The sequence below is a fragment of the Haemaphysalis longicornis genome, unplaced genomic scaffold (genome assembly GCF_048455015.1).
Source record: "Haemaphysalis longicornis isolate Haplotype H1 unplaced genomic scaffold, Haemaphysalis longicornis Haplotype H1 scaffold_9, whole genome shotgun sequence".
NCBI lineage: Eukaryota > Metazoa > Arthropoda > Arachnida > Ixodida > Ixodidae > Haemaphysalis > Haemaphysalis longicornis.
This window is the reverse complement of record NW_027526460.1, coordinates 169313960-169332541: the sequence shown is the minus strand read 5'-3', so window position 1 is coordinate 169332541 and position 18582 is coordinate 169313960. Positions and strand designations below refer to the sequence as shown.

The following is an 18582-nucleotide window of genomic DNA, read 5'->3' as shown; positions in this document are numbered from 1 at the left end:
TTTCATTGCCGTGTGTTATTTTGCAATCATTATTTGCTGAATAAATAAACAAACTGGAATTTCAACAAGAAAATAGCTTTTTATGCCGTCGTCAAATGGTATCTACTCCGACTTGGCTTCCTTTACGTTCCATAGCCGCTCACTTCACCATGACATCATACCGAAATTTAACGCGGCCTCTTTACAATGGAGATGTGTTCTTTTGGGAAACGTGCACCATATGGAAAGACAAAGTGATCGGGAATACGCCGTGTTTTTCATTCGACGTGTTGGCCGTATCTTTAAGAAGTTCGCGCACATTTCTTTCATAACTGCCTGAAAACAGCATCCAGAAATGACTTCCCAACTTTCCTTTCCTATTGTTAAAACATTGCGCGCCTTCCTTTGGTAGTAAACGGTTGCATTATAAAAAGGTAACCGTGCATCGACAAGGAACATTTCCAGTTCCATTTTGCTAAGTTTTCACAAGCGACTCGCACTGTTAACTTTCTCTCTTAAAGGAGTACTGACACCAAATTTTTGCTTCATGTTTTTATTCGTTAGGTGTAATAGGTGTAATATTTGGTAAATGTTGCCGTGAATGGGTATTCTAGCGATTGCGCGGTATACAATGGCGACCTTCGGAAGCCTATTTATGGCCCCTTTAAAGCATGCATGGCCGGGTTGTTTTATGTTGCCGCCTGTATATCCTTAAACAAAAATAATCTAGATAGAAGGCTCAAACATTGCCTTGTTGCTGGATCCTCATAATTGCTCGAAAAAATTAATTTACTGGAGAAATTTTATATGCAAGCTATATAAATTTCTGTGCATCATATGGGTGTGCGAGCCGTATACATGTCGCCAGCTAATTACAATCGTGTGTTTTCCCTTCATATATACATTGCCGCAGTAATTACGGTTGATTTATGAAATAGATTAAAGCCCAAAGTTCATGTACTTTAAATTGCCCCCTTCTTGTGACATTTAGTCACTGTTATAGCCCCTCTGATCAGCGAACGTTCCAACTAGTCCACACCTTGCACCTTTGTTTGAAATAGACAACATGAAGTGGGCTGTTTTATATTTCAACTTCCCCATAGACATTTCACCTACCTCGAGCGCCAAAGTCAGAGCACCATGATATTGTAACATATATGAAACAATAAAACAAAACAAAGACCTAACCCTGGTGTGACACCCATTTTCCAGGAGATACTGCCTGTACGAAAGCTCATTGGCCTATTTCAAGGATCTTTTCTCATTATACAAACGAACCTTCCAAGTAACCTGAAAATTTTTGCTCTTGTTCCCTTCCAATAGCATTGCACACACTATCTTCAGATTTTTCCTGGTGTAATTTTTATTCGTAAGAGGTTCCAATGCATCGAACACTTGTCGCGTTCTGCTTGGCGCGAAACGAAATACAGCAGGGCGCCAGGCGTTCTCGGAACCCCGCCTTTTTCCGAGACTTCATCTGGGAATCAGGCACGCTGTCTCGCGCATTCCTTTCTTCCTGATATGCCTTATTTTTTGTTTTCGTCGACGCTCCGTCCCGTCCCGTCCCGTCCCTTCTGTATGTCGCGAAGGCAGTTTCAGCAGCCGAGCGCGAAGTGGGGGATGGCCGAAAAAAAAAAAAAAAAAAAGACCGAAAGAAAAGGCTTTCGTCCTTGGCCAGCGTCCTACCCTCCTCTCACACGCGCACACGTGCGCGCCCCTCGCAGAGGGGTCCTCCTCTCCTGCTGCTTTGCGCCTGGCAGCCGGCGTTGGGTTGGGAAGAGTGGACGAAATGCGCGCGCTTTTTGCAGAAACGAGCAGCCATCGCTGCCATCCTGCACAATCAAACGGAATGGAGAAGGAACCATGTCATACGAAATTTTGTTGTGTGGCCGCATGTTACGGCGAATAGTTGCGGGCCGGAAAGTTCATAGCAACCGACCAGTGAAGGTAAGCGCTCGATTTTCTGAGCTCGCCTCGTTCTTTCGAATGCAGTTTACTTCGTAAAAGAGCGGGAACAAGACTGCCCTCCCGTTTCTAACTTCTAAGCATATCCTTGCTTTTGCGAATGCGTACGGTTGTAAAAGGGGAACACGTATTCGCTTAAATTTTATGGAAAGAGTATAATGAGAAATCAGATGGGGGCTCAGTAGTAGATTTTTTGTTATGATGCTGAAATCGAGTGTGTATATGTTCTGCAAGAACCTTGATATGAACGATTGGCTTTTAATTTACTTCTCGCCGCAGCTGCTCACGCACGCGAAAAATACAACTGATAAATTACCCTTTGGTATGTTTAATTTCTCGCGAGTTTTGGCGGCATGCTGTAACAGAACACAATTTAGCGTTGCAGGTAAGCCATATGTTATCAGCTGCTTATGCAAACCATCTTACGATGTAAAACAACGCCTGACGTCTTTGTAGTATTCACATATTTTCCATGTGAAAGGCTGGTCTACGTCGGATGCTTATAACTATAAAGAAAATAAATGACAAATAAAAATAAATAAATAAAATGATCAAAAATAAATAAAAATATGAAAATAAAACAGCTCAAGCCAGTTTTTAGCACATTTTTCGAGAGCAAAAGGTAAAATTAGGCAACCAAGAAAATACACGGTTGTAATTTCATCTAGTTGTACATGTAATATGTTTCCCTTCTTTACAATTGCCTGTTTACTAATTTTTGTTCGTTGCGTTTTTATGTTTATGGGCATTGAGGTAATTATCGTCCTCTTTCAACGAATATTGCCGACGTACCACGTCGTCATCAGTTGGTCGGCTTCTCTTGTTAATTGAAAATTCTCTGGCAAGCTGTCTGAAGACTTTTCACTTAATCACTCAATGGCCTGCAAAGAAAGCTGTAAGGTATTTTATATAATTCAGTATTTTGTCCTTTTCTGTTTTCCAGGGATGCTTGAGAAACCAACTCAAGCGATGTGCGTCATAAAGTTGGCACGGGCATTAGAAAAAGTTAAACAAGCAAGACAAAGTGAAAAGTGAAGAGGCCTGTTTTGCTATAATATTCCTTCCTAAAGGTAAGGTTTTCTCCATTAGCTAAAATTTGCTTCACTTCAGTTTTCTGAACCACTTCTATACACTCTGTTTTGTTTCAGAAATACCAGCACCACAACATTGACACACGAATAAGCTCATCTGGCAGCACGCGTCATCCAAACTGCAGGTGAGCTTCTGAGCACCCTGTGTGTTAGAGCAATGCCCTTTTGTTTGTTTTCCAGGAATGGCAGTCAAACCTCATTTGAAGTGCCAGTACAAGAAAATCGATGAGGCCATATTGTATGCCAAAAGTCCTGGTGTTCTGAGAGGTGAGACATTGTCTATGCTGTAACAACTTTGCAACTTCTCCTAAACTACAGCTTTTTTTTCATTTCGCAGAAGCGTGGCAGTAACAACCCCATGTTACTGGGTTCATGGCCGTCAAGTAGGTCATCAAACTGACTTGTCAAGGCACAAGAACAAGCAAGCCCAGGAGGAGAAAAACGAAGACAACGGCTGAAACAGCGTACTTGCGAAATTCAATTGCTTTAACACAATACGTATTCGGATCGATTTTTAATGGTAAAATAAAACGCACATGTTCTTTCATCTTAAAGAGTGTCAGTGTTGTTATTTACGCTAGCTGGCATGTTCCTTGCTTTAAAATTCTGCTATTTCTTAGTTTGTTATTTTGCCGGACTGCCTTAATTGTGTGTGTTGGTCAGTGTACGGGATCAAATGTATGAACATGCAGTCTAAAATGCCAGTTTATACCTTTTAGGAGTTTATGAGGACGAGGTGTGAAGTGCTCGCTTATCATGCAGTCAACCATCGTCTGTCTAGGAAAAAGTTAACCTATAATATTTTCATCTAGTTATTGTTGCATGTATATTAGATACATGTAACTGTAAGTTACCTGTACATTGCTGCAATATCATCGCTTCGTAAGAGAAACATTGATTGAACGTCATATCAACAGTGCGCGGATGCGGCCCTCGTGGGGAAAAAACGTATCTGTAAAGTCGCGGTAACGTTGTAGGAAGCATCGCTTGAACATGATAGCGACGTTTTCTAAATGTTACCCGCACGTTGGAAAAATATAGCTGGAAAGTTACCGCAAAATTGTAGGAATGTTATTGCAACTTCATAAAAACATTGCTTGAACGTTGCAGCAACGTTCTTTATATGCTAACTTCATGTTAAAAGTGTGGATCTAAAGTTGCTGCAAGATTGTAGCAATGTTATCACAACGTCCGAATGGTACAGGGATATGCTTAAATGTGGTATGCACGTTGCGAAAATGTAGCTGAAAAGTTGCTGCAATGTCATCAGAAAACGTCTCATAACGTTGTTCAAATGTGTCCCGCACGTGGCTGGAAGGTTGCTCCAAGAGTGTAGCAACGTTGACGAACGTCAGAAACAACGTTATCCAAACATTAAAACAACACCCTTAAAACGTTGCCCCCATGTTGGAGCAATGCTAATATCATGTTGACGCAATGTTTCTGTGAAACATTGCACTAACGTTAAAAAAAGCGGACATTAGCCACGTTTTGGCAATGTTAAGGGGAAACGTTGTGGAAATGTTCGGGCAACATTCTGTGCTACTAGGGTAGGCTAATTTCTAACAAAAGAGAACCGCTGATTGTTTTAATTCTGGAGATTAGCTGAATATGCACTACATTGTACTTGTGTGACGTTAAGATTTAGGTTATTGATTGCTTCAGAAATCAAGAAAATTATGAGCAGCATGCCAACAATGCTATCTAAGGGCTATGCAATTGTGCTTATTTCACTTCGACGTTACACATATAGGTGAAGTGGATATGACGTATTTGAATTGTGATCTGTACTAGAGCACTGCACGGGCCCGGGCCGGCCCAAAAGCCCGGGCCCGACCCGGCCCGCGGGCCGGGCCGGGCCGGGCCACCCGAAGTCGATTATCGGCGGGCCCGGGCCGGGCCCGGGCTGGGCTCGGGCTCAGTGCCGCGGGCCCGGGCCGGGCTCGGGCTTGAATTCATAGGTCCGGCCGTTAATAGTTCCGACGTGAAGTGTAGAAAAGAGCATAAAATTGAATATTCTGAGTATACTTTTACGCGCTTCTTGATGTTAGTTGTACACATTGTTTTAAAAAACGTGTTTTCCTAGGGCTGATAGTCACTATACTGTAACTTTAATGACATTTCATGTACTGCATCAAGATTTTATATTTTGGTGTATAACATATCAAAGATACGGTTACAACGAATGCCCTAGTGGGGAAGGAATTAATTAAGGCACCCTGGAGCTGTGCACCTATGTCTATGTACGTGTGTTTTAGATGTCGAACCAATCTAAATGCGGCTGCTGTGGCTGGAAATCAAACTCGCGTGCTAGAGAAGCGCCACCGCCTAACAACCACTCTATGGAAAATATTTCAATGCACGCACATACTCGTGGATTCAAATGGAGAGCAAGAGATTTCATTAACACCAACTTGTGACCGAAACAACCACATGAAGTTGCCAAGAGTCCGGTCATCAAAGGTGATGGTGTCTCTCTTGTAAGAATACGAGCTATCATTACACCCATGTGGCATGAACTGCAGATGGTGTGAGCTAAACTACGTGTACTTTTAAACCCTTATTTTTTGCGTTACAATTCAGGGCGTGCTTGTACAGACTAGATGCTCCGTCTGATTTTCCACTACGAAGACACTCGAACAAATATAATAAACAAATTTTCTTCAACGTCTAAGACCAGGCCTGGTCACACACATGCGGGCCCTCCCTAGGCTCAAAAAAAAAAAAAGACCGTGCCCAGGCCGGGCCTGGGATTGAGACGACGGGCCCGGGCCGGGCCTGGGCTTGAGACGACGGGCCTGGGCCGGGCCTGGGCTCGGTGTTACGGGCCCGGCTCGGGCTCGGGCTTCACAAAGCGGGCTCGGGCCGAGCTCGGGCCTTAAAATCAGGCCCGTGCAGTGCTCTAATCTGTACAGCTGGTACGATCTCGTTGATGGTTAAACAAGGAATGATGGAGACAACTCCTGCAGGCTACCTTTCTTTTTGCAACTTGTCCTTCACGTTCACAAGCTCTTTCATGCCTTAGTTTGTGAGATGGCACATGCGCAGCTTGCACGTTGTACGAGGGGAGTATGCATGACAGAGCCTCGCTGATGCCGGGCGCATAGGAAATTGCCACGCGCTTTTGAAGTCCGACGTCGACAACGTGCAGAGAGCGAGTGCGCTGCCGCTGAACAGAGTTGATGAAGGCCTCAGGGTAACAGCACGATGAAAGTTCGTAGCCTATTCTCCTATTGTCTGCCACCCGGTCCTCTGGCTGGTCTGCTGCACGCGTCCTCACAAAAGAAAGGAATACTACATCATGCCTGTTTCTGGAATCACTTCACACACAGACGACGGAACACACGCTGAATCGCAACTCCGGAAACCTGCCGTCAGTCTACACAAGTTGCTGCGCAGCGTTGTGAAACGTACTTAAAGGAGCCATTAAGACAAAACACAAGTTTGGTTCATTCAAAAGACGGCCTCGTTAGAATCATACTGGCACCTGTTTTAACGTAAACTTAATTTGCTTAAATAAGCTATATAATCACGAAAAAAGGGAATGGCCATGCGACCCACTCGCTCATTTCCCTCAAGAGAACCTATGATGTCATACCAGCCTGCTCTGCGATTGGCGGAGGCCGGCAAAAGCAAACACAAATTAGGCACAGCTTATAAGATTGCAGAACAAGCTGTTTGGGCCTAAATTTAGGGCATATTTTTTTTAAAGCAATAAGAATGGTGGGACAAACAGTGGAAGTCACGAAAGCACATGTAAACATAGAAGTACTGATGCGTACTGCTGTTGGTACAGCACACACTATGCTTGGTTTAGCTGCTCAGCACTGCGGGGCTTTGGGGTTGGGATTGACGCAACCAACGGTGTCTTACATGACCACATTTGTCGAGCGAGCACTATATTTTCTCCCAGAACAAAAACAAGCTAGGATTAAATACGGTCAAAAACAAACCAAAAGCAGAAAACTGCTTGCAGCAGTATGGTGGTGCCATCTATGTTCAGTAACGTAAACAAACGCACGAGAGACGAGAAGGGTGGAGACACCCTTTGAACGGTCCCGTGCTGCTGCAATTCGGTCAGTGTGCTCATGCGTTGTTCTTTTCGTTTCCCACGAGGCCCAGCAATGATGATTCAAACTTCGCCATTAAACTGCCTTGCGGCTATAATTTTAGCGCGGTTTTGATACAATGACTTGTGTTTGATACAATGAGCGAGTGACCCAAAATGGCGGCGCCAGCGTATAGGTGTCTCCACCCTGTACGGCGGACGCATGAATCATGTGACCCCAGGCTGCAGGGCGGTCGGTTCCTGTGATGTCATTGCAGATCACGAAAACACACGATTTGGCGGGAAAATCAAAATTGCAACTTGAATTCCCAGACGAAAATGATTTCCAGTCCCGGCTGTGTTATGAAACAGTCTTCCAGCCTGAAATCGTTTCCAGCCTGGACTGGAGCTGGCACCACTGGCTGGAAATCAAAATTTCCAGGCTTGTCTCCAGCAAGAAATGTCACGTCTGCTGGCTGGAAATCGCACCATTCCCAGCAGGAAAAATGCCACTTCTAACTGGAAATCACCCTTTTCTTTCTGGAAATACTATTATTTCCAGCCAGAATGGTGTAGCTTACTAGCTGGAAATTGCTTTATTCTTCCTGGTTCTACAACGCTTTCTGGCTGGAAATTGATTGTTTTCTTGTTGGATTGTGCACCACCTTCCATCGAGAAATCACTTCTTTCATGCTGGATTCTTCTCCATTCCCAGCCAGAAATCACTTTTTTTTGGCAAATTTTGCAGTAGCAAACATACCAAATTTAATTTCTATGAACAGCATTCTGATAAGTCCTTTAATTGTAGCAGACACCGAAACAATTTCAGAATTTCAGAATAAAAGAACTCTTCTGTGTGGGCTTTTGTGCCCAGAAACAGTAACACAGAGGCCAGATTAAAAATTTAAAACTATATTGTCGTTCCGTATATTACATATTTTCAGCCTTGTCACGTGTACCAGAACATCCGCAGGGGTCGGAACCTCCGCCTTCTTTGGGTAAATGGTCCTCCCAGTGGTTCAGGTAGCCTATGAAAACTAATGCATCATGTGAAACCGCCATGTCAAGTGATTTTGTGAGCTTTGCACAACTGCCAATCAAACCATTTCCATCTTTTAATATGTGCTTACCAGAGTCCTCGATTGCACTTTTTCGTCCTTCCACCCGCAGTCTTCTATGTTGCAAGCCTCGTGTACCACATTCTGCAACGTAGCTCGTTCCCTCACAGATACTAGAAAAAAAAAACAGAAGAAAAAGCGATTTATTATAGACGGGTTCACACCTCGTAACATGTGACTGTCTGCTGCACTTCAGTTGTTGACGGCGCCGCACGTCTGAAACGCTTTTTGACAGCTACTCTCTCACTGTACACGGGCCACTTGAATATAATACTGATAATACGCCTCGAGCTTCGCGATTGCTGCGCCGCCTGCCGCCTCTTTCTTCACGGCGCTTACGGGATGTCCGCTGCCCAGCTGATAGCGGATCATGCAGTGTTTTGGTTCTTTTTCGCTTCTTTTTGCATTTACGCGCCCTAAACATCTGGTTATGGTTATGTCTGCAAGCAAATAGTACGTTTAGGGCACTTCAAAAAGTAGCTGCGTCCTGATTGCAGCTGCTCGAACGCCAACAAGAGCTAACCGGGGACGCGGTACTGCGCGCTTCTTCGCCGCTCTTATACGGGCGTCGGCGACGGCAGCGGCATATCACCACTCTCACCTCCGAATATATTATATCTCAGGCGCAAGTGAATGGACCTTTTTCCAGTACCGATCCTCCTAGCGGCCGCCACGGCGAACTAAAATTGGCAGCAATGCACGCCCACAAAAAGTCGAGCTTTCGTAGAACTCGTCCACAAAAAGTATCTTGGTACTGTAGCCCCTTCCGCACCAACCGGTCACCCATGCCTTTCGCGTGAATGTCACGACGTAGCAGGCGTCGTTCCCGTGACTAATTTGCAGCGGTCGAAGCGCCCCTTTTTCTTTACTTTTTTTTTCATTTTTGCTACTCCCTCACTGGCTTGCATGTACTTCCAGCGTGGTCAGCCTCAAATGACTTTGCCCCTTTTCCTAGAAAGCCCTTTTTGTGTGCACTTACGAACCCGCTTCGAGCTGTTGAAAGAGAAAAAATAAAAACGTGCAGCGCTGGACAGTATAGCCTCTCCCCAACCAGAAAGCTGGGGGGCGCCCTTTTGTTTATTTTGCCGGAGGCGCCTGCCAAGAATGGCGGACCGGCAGCCCGCGCATGCGCAGATCCCTACTGGAAAAAGGTCCATTCTATTGATGCCTCGTTTAGTCCTGATACTGGCACAGGGCGAGGTTGGTTTCGTTTTGCCGCGCGGACAACGAATTCGGCCTTGTTTTGAATGTACATGTCGTAGAAAAATATCATTCGGGGAAGTGATTAATACCTGACAATAACTTGCGCCTTCTATAGAAATAGGGGCCACTCGAACATTTAAAGTATATTCGAAGTCTGTGGGTCGTTAAATATATGTGCCCACTCTCGCCTGATATATTGGACCAAGGAGAGTAATGAAACCACGGAAAAATAAGTGGTCTGCCAAGTCCGGAAGTGCGGGAATGAAAAAAAAAAAACAGTGCAGTTTCGGAAATCCTAGAGACGTTCTTCTTACAAGCAAGGTTGAACTCACTATAGACCAACTATAGAAGCGACATGCACTATTTTCCGAGGCAGGGATGGGGAGGAGGGAGGCTATAATGTGTCTACAAATGTGGAGCGAAATCAAGGAATGACCGTTTTATTATCATGCACACACAAGCTGCGAGTTCACCTTTATTTTGTTTTTCGACTTTAAAGGGGCACTGACACAAAATTTTGAAGGCGAGATAACTTCGGAGATAGATTGGTGGGAACACATATACATCATCTGCAAAATATCAGGGGCGAATACAGCCTAGAGCATATTTAAAATCAATTTTAAAGTGTGCGAAACGCAACCGAGCAGCCAGCAGAGGACCACGCGCAATCGACATCCCGAGGATATTGTGTAAATAAACAACATCAAAACACGTCACGAGTTTGTGTTTGCCGCTTCCGCACTGCCGGCGTTTTCCGCCGGCTCGCCCGGCTCGCCACTCCAATCGGAGGGCCGGAGGGCGGAGCTTCTGCTCTCGAGAACGAACGACCCGATCGTTGGCGGCGGAGGCGCCGTGATTCCGTCAGCTCATCGGGCAGCTGGCCGCGACCAAAGTTCTACAGCGATTCCAGGCACTCTGTTTCTATTACTGTTTATTACCATTGTATGCGAAAACGCGCCGGAGGTACGAAAAGCCCACTGAGCTAGCTGCACGGTCGCTGTGCAGGCGGCGGCCACGGCCGCGAAGTGGCCCAGGCCGGCGCAGGTAGCTCGAGTGATAGCTTGTTACCGCTGCACGAAATTGTACCCAAGTTCCGACCATGGTGGCTTACATGAGAAAGGAGTTAGTGATGCGATGGCGGGTTGCATTAAAAATTCTCATCTGCACCGCTTACGAGAGCGGCACTCGAATATCCGCCGCAGTGCTAAGCCGAACACATCTGTAGGCGGACCTGTAGGCAGACCGGCCGGCTGCTCCCACCGCTCGTCTTGCCACCCACCGTCTCGAGCGTCGCGCGTCGTTCCTTAGCCGCGGTAGCATTTGCACTCGCAGCGCCTGCGTCACATCCACGGTCGCTTTTTAATTAAGCGCCTCACGAGATCAGTACGTGGGGGCATTCGCCGAAACTGCCGTCGATGCGGATTCGACAGTGCTACGGCGACTCTGCTCTGTGATATCCCTCCGACGGTCACGTGGTCAGCTTTGTTCACACAAAATCCATCGTTTCGCGGCACTCGTTGAAACCGAAACTGCGACTGGCCGCATTGAAAATGCCTCTAATTAAACAACCGTCGCACGCTGAAGCAAATGAGGTTTCTACAGGTTGTAAGTAGGTCACTAGCTACTTATCGCAACAAAAAAAACAAGATGCAAAATTTTTGTGTCAGTGCCCCTTTAATAGCTGACCACTCGACGGACACATTTTTTGAAGTATACATGCATGCAGGAAAAGTGTGGTATCTGATAATGCCCTCTGATTTCACTTTTGTGCTGAATTCTGGAGGCTCCCTGCGCCATATGATGATGTTTCGGTCACGGCCGCTGATATAAGCGGAGAATATATGTAACCGAGCCAGCCGTAAAATCTTTGTACTGACTCCCGCATGTAATTTCGCATTATCCATCGTACTTACATTGGCTTGTTCAGGGTGGGGATCAATATCCGATATAAAGCGTAATTGGCGGGCTGTCAGGCTGTCAGGTATGATCGAGCTGCTCCGCTAGATTATGAAAGCGCACGAAACCGATTTACATCGCAGTTCACAGCCGTAACATGCATCATCTGAACGAACGCTGCTTACGGAGGTACCGTTACTAAATTTCAGGGCAGTAGAATTACAATCAGCTCCATGCATTATGGGGTCGCCTTATTCGCTCAGCCTCGCAAGCGGGCTTCGCCTGGCGGCTCCCGCGCGAGGAACTTAGCGATCCCAACCCGCGGCGCGCTGGACAGCGGCCACGGCGGGTTCGGGCGAAAACAGAGACCTGAACTCTATGAAACACATTTATTAAGCAACTAAAAAGTACAAAAAAACACGCTGGCTAATCTTATTATGCTAATATAAAAAAGAGAGAAAAGGTCGGTCAGGCTTACCCGGGCTGGGGGCGCTCCAACAGAGAACAAAGGGACCCTGGTCGACGGAGTGGGGGTGGCCTACGTCCGTTTTCTTCCGTGGTCAGGACCCGAGAGACCGTCCACTCGGGTTTTTTTTGGCCGAAAACAGAAGACGACACCACCCCCCACTTCCTCCGCTCCCTCGACGGACAGCAGCGCACCCCGCGGGCTACGCGGCGCACGGGAAAACGAAACAGCCGTGTCTCGCCTCCCGCCGCTCAGGCGCGCCGCGACACCCGTCGCGAGAGCGGGACCTCCTTGGAGGAATGCGGGAATAATTCAGCATTCCCACACCCCTCCACCCTTAAACCCCTCCCCCAACCCGGGTTCACATCTCACTACCTAAAAAAACTACTCCCCCACAAGCTCCCAGTAAGCTGCTTCAACGTCCATGTCCTGCGCGAGCGCCTGCAGCCTGTCACAGTTCACCACCGCACCGACAGGTTCCCCTGGCTCGGCCGCTTGATGGCCAGGCACCACTATCGGTCGCTCCTCACTGGTGTCCATGGCAAGTAGGGCAGCGTCCGGGGCGACAGCACCCACCGCACCTTCGAGGAGGCTGGTCGGGGCGCCCGTCGTCGACACACCGACCCCGGCCGGCTCCTTCACAGCCGGCTGGGGAGCTCCCGGTTCCGGGTCGGCAGGGCTTGAGTGCGCCGTGCCCCGGACGAGCAGCGTTGCCTCGGGGGCACAGTCCGTTCCCGCTGAGGCGGCGGCGGCGGCGGAAGTGGTGGCCAACGGGGCAGGAGCGCTGGCAGCCGGCGGCCGTCGCGAAGGGGACGGTGTTGTCCGGCGCGGCGCCGGCAACGGTGGAGGTGGCGGCGGCAGCATCGGGGCCAGAGCGATGGTCTTGGGGTTTCCGCCGACCCGGGCTGGTTTCCGCTTGGCACTGCCACTCCGGCCGCGGGCAGCGACTCCTTTAGAGTCCCTCGACTCGTCCCTGGTGGTGGACCGTCGCTGCTTTCGGCGGCGCGGAGGCGCGGATTCCCCAGCGGCCTGACGGCCGGCCGCCGCGAGCAGCCACTCAGCATAGGCAGGTTCGCGCTCGGCCCTGCACAGCATTCGTTTGGCCGCTTCGCTGTGGCCCGCCGCTGCCCGCCGTGGCTCCTCCGGCATCCTGCCACGATGGAGTTCTCCCTTCTTGTGAGACTCGTGGAGCAACACCGCCCCGCATTTGCAGAGCTCGGTCCCTGGTGGGAGGGGAAGGCACGCCCCGTTGGCCCGGCGGTCGGCATCAGCCACGGTCCGGTCCTGGAACGGCCGGTACAAGCGCGCCACGGGAGTTCCAACTCGAGCCCGCTCCTGCCGCTTCCAGGGCCTCCACGAAGCATAGCCGACCGGCGCATCGGTCCCCGCCTGGTAGGTCCAGGTAGCCACATCCCGGCGCTCTGGCTCCTCTGTCGGTGGGGCCGGTTGTTGACCCGTCGAGGATGCCGGAATGCGGTTGAAAGGCACCGCCGCGGACGATGATGACGTCGAGCGATGGCGCTTCGGGGCGTTCTTCTGTCCGTTCATCATGCTTGTCACTGCAGGCAGGATCGAAGAAAGGCTGCCAGCGACACGCGTCCCCGACCGCAGGTTGAAGTTAAGCACATTGGCAATATAGCACATGAGTTGGGGCTACCAGCGCGGAGTTTACGTTTACCAAGACCCAAAATACATACAAACACTAAAAGCCTGAGTACCCGTTCGCTTAGTGCACTACCAAACCGTCGGAAGCTATTTCCGTCGGATTCGCAAACTCTGGCGTGTCCTGGGGCTTGGTGGTTGGCCCCGATTACGCGTTAGCTTTGCCCGGGGCACGGCGAGAGATTCGTCCGCTCCCCACTCTCCGCCTCGCGCTGTGTAGCGCTTGAGGTCACACACATGTACTGGCCCTCCGGCGGGTTTTGACCTCATGTCCGCCAGCTTGTACACGAGTGAAGACAACTTTTCTTTCACTCGGTACGGACCGGACCACTTTGGCGCCAGCGAATCTGAGAATTTCTTGCTGGCGTCACTCAGTACATGGTTCCTTCGCAGCACCAGGTCACCCACTTCATAGTGAATATCCCGATGCGAGCGGTCATACTGCGCCTTCTGCTGTGCTCTAGCAGTCTTCAGATTTTGGCGAGCTTTACGTAAAGCCTCCGTCATCTTTGAGCGCAGCTCAGCCGCGTACTCAGCGCGTGCTGATGGTGCGACCGCCGCTCCGCTGCGGCCCGTCAGAATTCGGTCCATCGGACTCGGCAGCTCTCTCCCAAGGTTGAGAAACGTTGATGTATATCCAGTAGAGCGGTTCACTGTAGTTCGTACAGCAAATCCTAGCTCCGGGAGATAGGCGTCCCAATCTTTGTGCCTCGCCGAATACGCCACAAGCATGTGCTTGACATTGCGATTAACCCTTTCTGTAGGGTTTGACTGGGCATGGTAGGTGGTTGTTTTCCTGTGCTTGATGCCAAGGGCAGCACAAGAATCCACGAAACACTTCGCAGTAAAATAGGACGCATTGTCCATTATTAGCTGCTCAGGGAAGCCGAACCTCGTGAATACCTCCATCAGTTTCTCCATGATCACCCGTGCCGTCAGCTTTCTGAGAGGATACAGTTCCACCCATTTGCTGAAGTGATCCGTGACTACCAACAGGAACCTGTTCCTACCTGGTGTTGTGGGATAGGGTCCCATGATGTCACACGCCACGATTTGCCAGGGGTTCTGGCTCTCGATTGGCTGCATGAGGCCGGGCAGTCGTCCGCCACGGGGTTTCACACTTTGGCACACATGGCAAGAGCGGGCGTACCGAATCACGTCCCGTTTCATGCCAAGCCAGGTTGCAAAACGACACAACTTCAAATAAGTCTTAGGGCCGCTTGCGTGTCCAGCAATGCACGTGTCATGAAAATAGCGTAGAATCGCTCCTCTCAACGTGCGTGGTATCACTACCTTGAACGACTCATGTGTATCGTTCTCGGAAGGAATATACCTCAGCAGAACGCCGTCAGAGTCCAGCAGGTAAGAATCCAGCGCGCTTACAGCAGTACCAGCTGAGCGCTCCGCACCGACAGCAATACCAGCTGTCTCCATGTGCGCGGCGGCCGCGCCGCCCGGCTCCCGGAGCCCGTCGAACACTTCTCGACAAAACGGATCTTCCTGCTGAGCTTCGAACAGCTCTTTTCTGCTGAACACGATCCCCACTGCATTGATAGCTTCCAAGTGGTTCACGCTTTCACCCGGGATCGGCAGTCCTGCCGCGTCCCTCCCGTGGGCAGAGGCTCGGAGCCCCTCTCCCCTGCTCTCGGCCTCCTCGCTCGTTCCGGGGGAGGGCGTCGTTTCTCTCCTCTCGCCCTGAGCCGGCGCTCGTGACAGTGCATCCGCCACGACATTGTTCTTTCCCTTCCTGTAGCGCACGGTGAAGTCGTAGCGCTGCAGCAGCAAAGCCCAGCGCGCTAAGCGGCCGCTTGGCTCACTCAATCGCTTCAGCCAGGTTAGTGCCATGTGATCCGTCTCCATCACAAATGGCACTCCATCGACATAGTAGTCGAACTTTCGCAGAGCAAACACAATCGCGAGACACTCTTTTTCGGTCACCGAATAGTTTTTCTCTGCGGGCGTCAACGAACGGCTCGCGAACGCTACCGGACGAAGTACGCCTCCGTGCTCTTGAAGCAGCACTGCTCCAAGGCCCAGGTCGCTTGCATCGGTTTGAATTACAAACTCCCTGTTCAGATCGGGTAGCTGCAGCTCAGCCGCGTCCGCGAGCACGCTAACCAGCCTGCGCAGGGCAGTCTCCTGCTCGGGACCCCAACTCCAACGTTGCCCTTTCTTTAGCAACTTAGTTAGAGGGGCTTGCAGCTCAGCACAATCTGGTATGAATTGGCGATAAAAGTTCACCATTCCCAAAAACCTTCTCAGACCGCTGACATCTGTTGGCGATGGATATTCTAGCAGTGCTCGAACCTTATCCTCGCATGGCAGAATACGGCCTTCATCGATCGTGAACCCCAACAACGTTATCCGGGTTGCAGCGATCTGCGCCTTCTTTGGGTTCAGGGTAATTCCTGCTAACCTCAATCTCTCAAGCACATCCTTCAGGTGCTCTACATGCTCCTCAAACGTCTTGGAGTACACTACAATGTCATCGAGGTATGCAAGGGCGTGTTGCCATTTTGCATCCCCCAAGACACGGTCCATGAGACGCTGATAGGTCGCAGGCGCTCCGACCAAACCAAAGGACATTCGGGTGAATTCGAACAGTCCTCTGTGACAGGTGAAGGCTGTTTTCTGCCTGTCACATTCATCCATTTCCACCTGAAAGTATCCGCGACTCGCGTCGAGCGTCGTGAAGTACTTCGCTCCCCCAAGGTTGGAAACTAACGAGGAAATGTTAGGCAGAGGGTACGCATCTTTTTTCGTCACCTCGTTCAGCCGTCTGTAGTCAACACAAAGGCGGTATGTCCCATCCTTTTTTTCCACAAGCACAACAGGAAAACCCCATGGGCTATCTGACGGTCGCGCAACGCCCGTGTCGAGGAGTTCGTCTAAAGCGTTGTCTAGACCCTTTCTCTTAGCCTGACTAATTGGCCGGGGATTGCATTTCCACGGCAGGGCGTCCCCCGTGTCAATTTTGTGCTTGACGAGCGTTGTTCGGCCCGGACAATCAGTGAACATCGCGTCGTACTTGTGCAACAGTGCCGACAAACGCTCTTTTTCCCTCCCAGAAAGACCGTTCGTATCCGCCAACAAGGGGTGTATGCTCGCCCCCTGCACGGCAGCGCAATTGTCCTCTGCGGCTGGGCGCCCATCCGATTGTCTCTCCCCCGTCCCGGCTGCGCGCCTCCTCGGAGCAGCCTCGGGCGGTTGGGGAGGCCCGAGCGGCTTCTCATCCTCCGCTCTCGTTTTCTCGGCCCTCGGCAACTGCTCTGTCAGCGCCGAAGTTCCCGGCGGCTTTGCAAAAGGTTTAAGGGCACCAGTTGCTCGCTCTCGATATCCGCCACTGCTGATGTCTATCACAATGCCTGTCTTAAGCAGAAAATCCCGCCCCAAAATGACAGGCACTGACAGACCCGGGAGATGGACTAGGCGTTGTCGCCTTACGCGTCTCTCCCAACGCACCACTAGCCTTGACGCGCCACTTGACTGCGCCGTGCCGCTCGCAAGCCGGAAACTCGTGTCGCACATTCTCAGCCTGATATTTTTCCTGCGGAGGTGCTCCAATACCTCATCGCCGAACAACGAAGCGCTTGCTCCTGTGTCCAGCAATGCGGTAAATTTCTTCCCAGCTATCGTCAGCTCAATGAAAGGTGCTGGCGAGTCGGCAGGTTGTCCCGCACGGCAAGCCAGCGGCGCAAGTAACTCGGTACAGCTCGTAGCCGCCGTCAGCTGTTCGGTGTTTGTTAACGGCGGCCTTGGCCGTTTCCCGCTCTCGACTGCTGTTGGACAGGTGGGCGCCTGCACTCACGGGCGAAGTGCCCTTGTTGGCCACAACGGTAGCACTGCCTGCCGAAGTTCTGACGAACCTGGCGCTGGCTATCTTTGGCCTCGTGCCCACCATTCCGTCCCACCGAGCTTCCTGCGGCCGGCGGATTTCTCCTATCCGGCCTTTTCCCATCACTGCGTTCTTTCTGCACTTGGCTACTCTCCGCGCCAGATTGGGCAGTCCGCCACGCGTAGGAATATGGGTCTAAAGCCCGGTCTGAGAGTTCAAACCCGACTCGGGGTTGCTCGTCCGCATACGAAGCGGTAGCATCTGGTCTGCTCCGATGCGACAAAGGCAGCCCTCCGTTCCACGCGCAGCGGGGCTCTAATGAGTGTGCCGCGGGCGGTGGGGGCCGGTACGCACGCGCGGCGAGGATGTCGCCCTGAATGCGCTTCGCCTCTGCGGCGAGCTCCTCGAGATCCCTGAACCTCCCTCCTCGCAAGTACGCCATAAATGTCGGGTGCGCCTGTCGCGTCACGCGATCGACTTTCTCTGCGTTTGTTGCTCGGGGGTCAGCGAGGCGATAGAGATCTTCCATCGCTCTCACGTACTCCAGCAGGGATTCATCTGGATGCTGGGTACGCAGCTCAAGCTCCCGGCGCAGCCGCCACTCGTAGTTTGCGGGGAGAAACTCGTCGCGGAATTTCGCTCGGAAGCCCTCCATTGTGCGCTCTCGCTCTCCCACCAGCTTGAACCATCGAGCCGCCTGGTCCGTCAGGGAAACGGGGACTATGCGGCTGAGAATTTCGGCCTCCGTCAGCCCCGTCGCCTGCTGGTAGTGTTGCAATTGGTCCAGATAATCGTTCGCGCTGGCTCTGTCATGGTAGCCACTGTACTTGGGGATGTCCACCTTTACGCGTGGCTTCCCCGCCTGCGCCGGGCTCTGGAGGCTATTCATCACTACGGACGCCATATTCTCAACCAGGCGCATCGCGTCCTGAAGGAGTGCCTCTGTCGTTGGCTGACTAGCGCCAACCGGAACGGTAGAGGCAGGGGGCGGCGTTGAGAACCGGCGCTGGCTTGCCTCCGGGCTCAACCCATTTCCCGCCAAAACGTTCGCGGCAGCGTCTTCCGTACCGGGCGGGATAAGTCTGTAATCCTCGTTGCCGGTGTCAACCGCGAAAATGCCTGACCAATTGGCGCCGTCCAGAAAACGACGCTGAGCCGATAGCTCCGACAAGATTCGCGCGACCTGGAGGTCAGGCTCGCCCGCCATTGTCCTTTGTTCTCGCGCCCGGGTTCGTACGCTCTAACAAACAGAGTCCAGGTCTGCCGATTTCGCCCCACGTTGATGCGCCAAGATATGGGGTCGCCTTATTCGCTCAGCC

The 18582-nt window shown here is 50.9% G+C and overlaps 2 protein-coding genes and 1 long non-coding RNA gene across 10 annotated transcripts in view; 2 read left to right on the top strand and 1 right to left on the bottom strand.

Moving 5' to 3' along the window:
- Window positions 1-18582, top strand: part of Hdac11 (Histone deacetylase 11) — a 98336-nt gene that overhangs the window by 56411 nt on the left and 23343 nt on the right. The gene's annotated exons all lie outside the window — the stretch shown is intronic.
- On the top strand, window positions 1639-3536 carry LOC144152054 (uncharacterized). Of its 2 annotated transcripts, XR_013319040.1 has the most exons (4): window positions 1639-1926; window positions 2888-3014; window positions 3093-3302; window positions 3373-3536. It is a non-coding gene; the product is annotated as an uncharacterized LOC144152054 (long non-coding RNA). The 2 variants fall into 2 exon arrangements; XR_013319039.1 differs by lacking the exon at window positions 1639-1926 and having other exon boundaries at window positions 1943-3014.
- LOC144152052 (uncharacterized) lies at window positions 11866-13343 on the bottom strand. The gene has a single exon (XM_077683243.1). It carries the CDS (start codon window positions 13315-13317, stop codon window positions 12151-12153), a length of 1167 nt encoding a protein of 388 aa, XP_077539369.1. The 5' UTR covers window positions 13318-13343; the 3' UTR covers window positions 11866-12150.

Bases quoted from the DNA above. Each gene is read 5' to 3' on its own strand.
- LOC144152052 (XM_077683243.1), bottom strand. From the start codon at position 13,317: ATGATGAACGGACAGAAGAACGCCCCGAAGCGCCATCGCTCGACGTCA.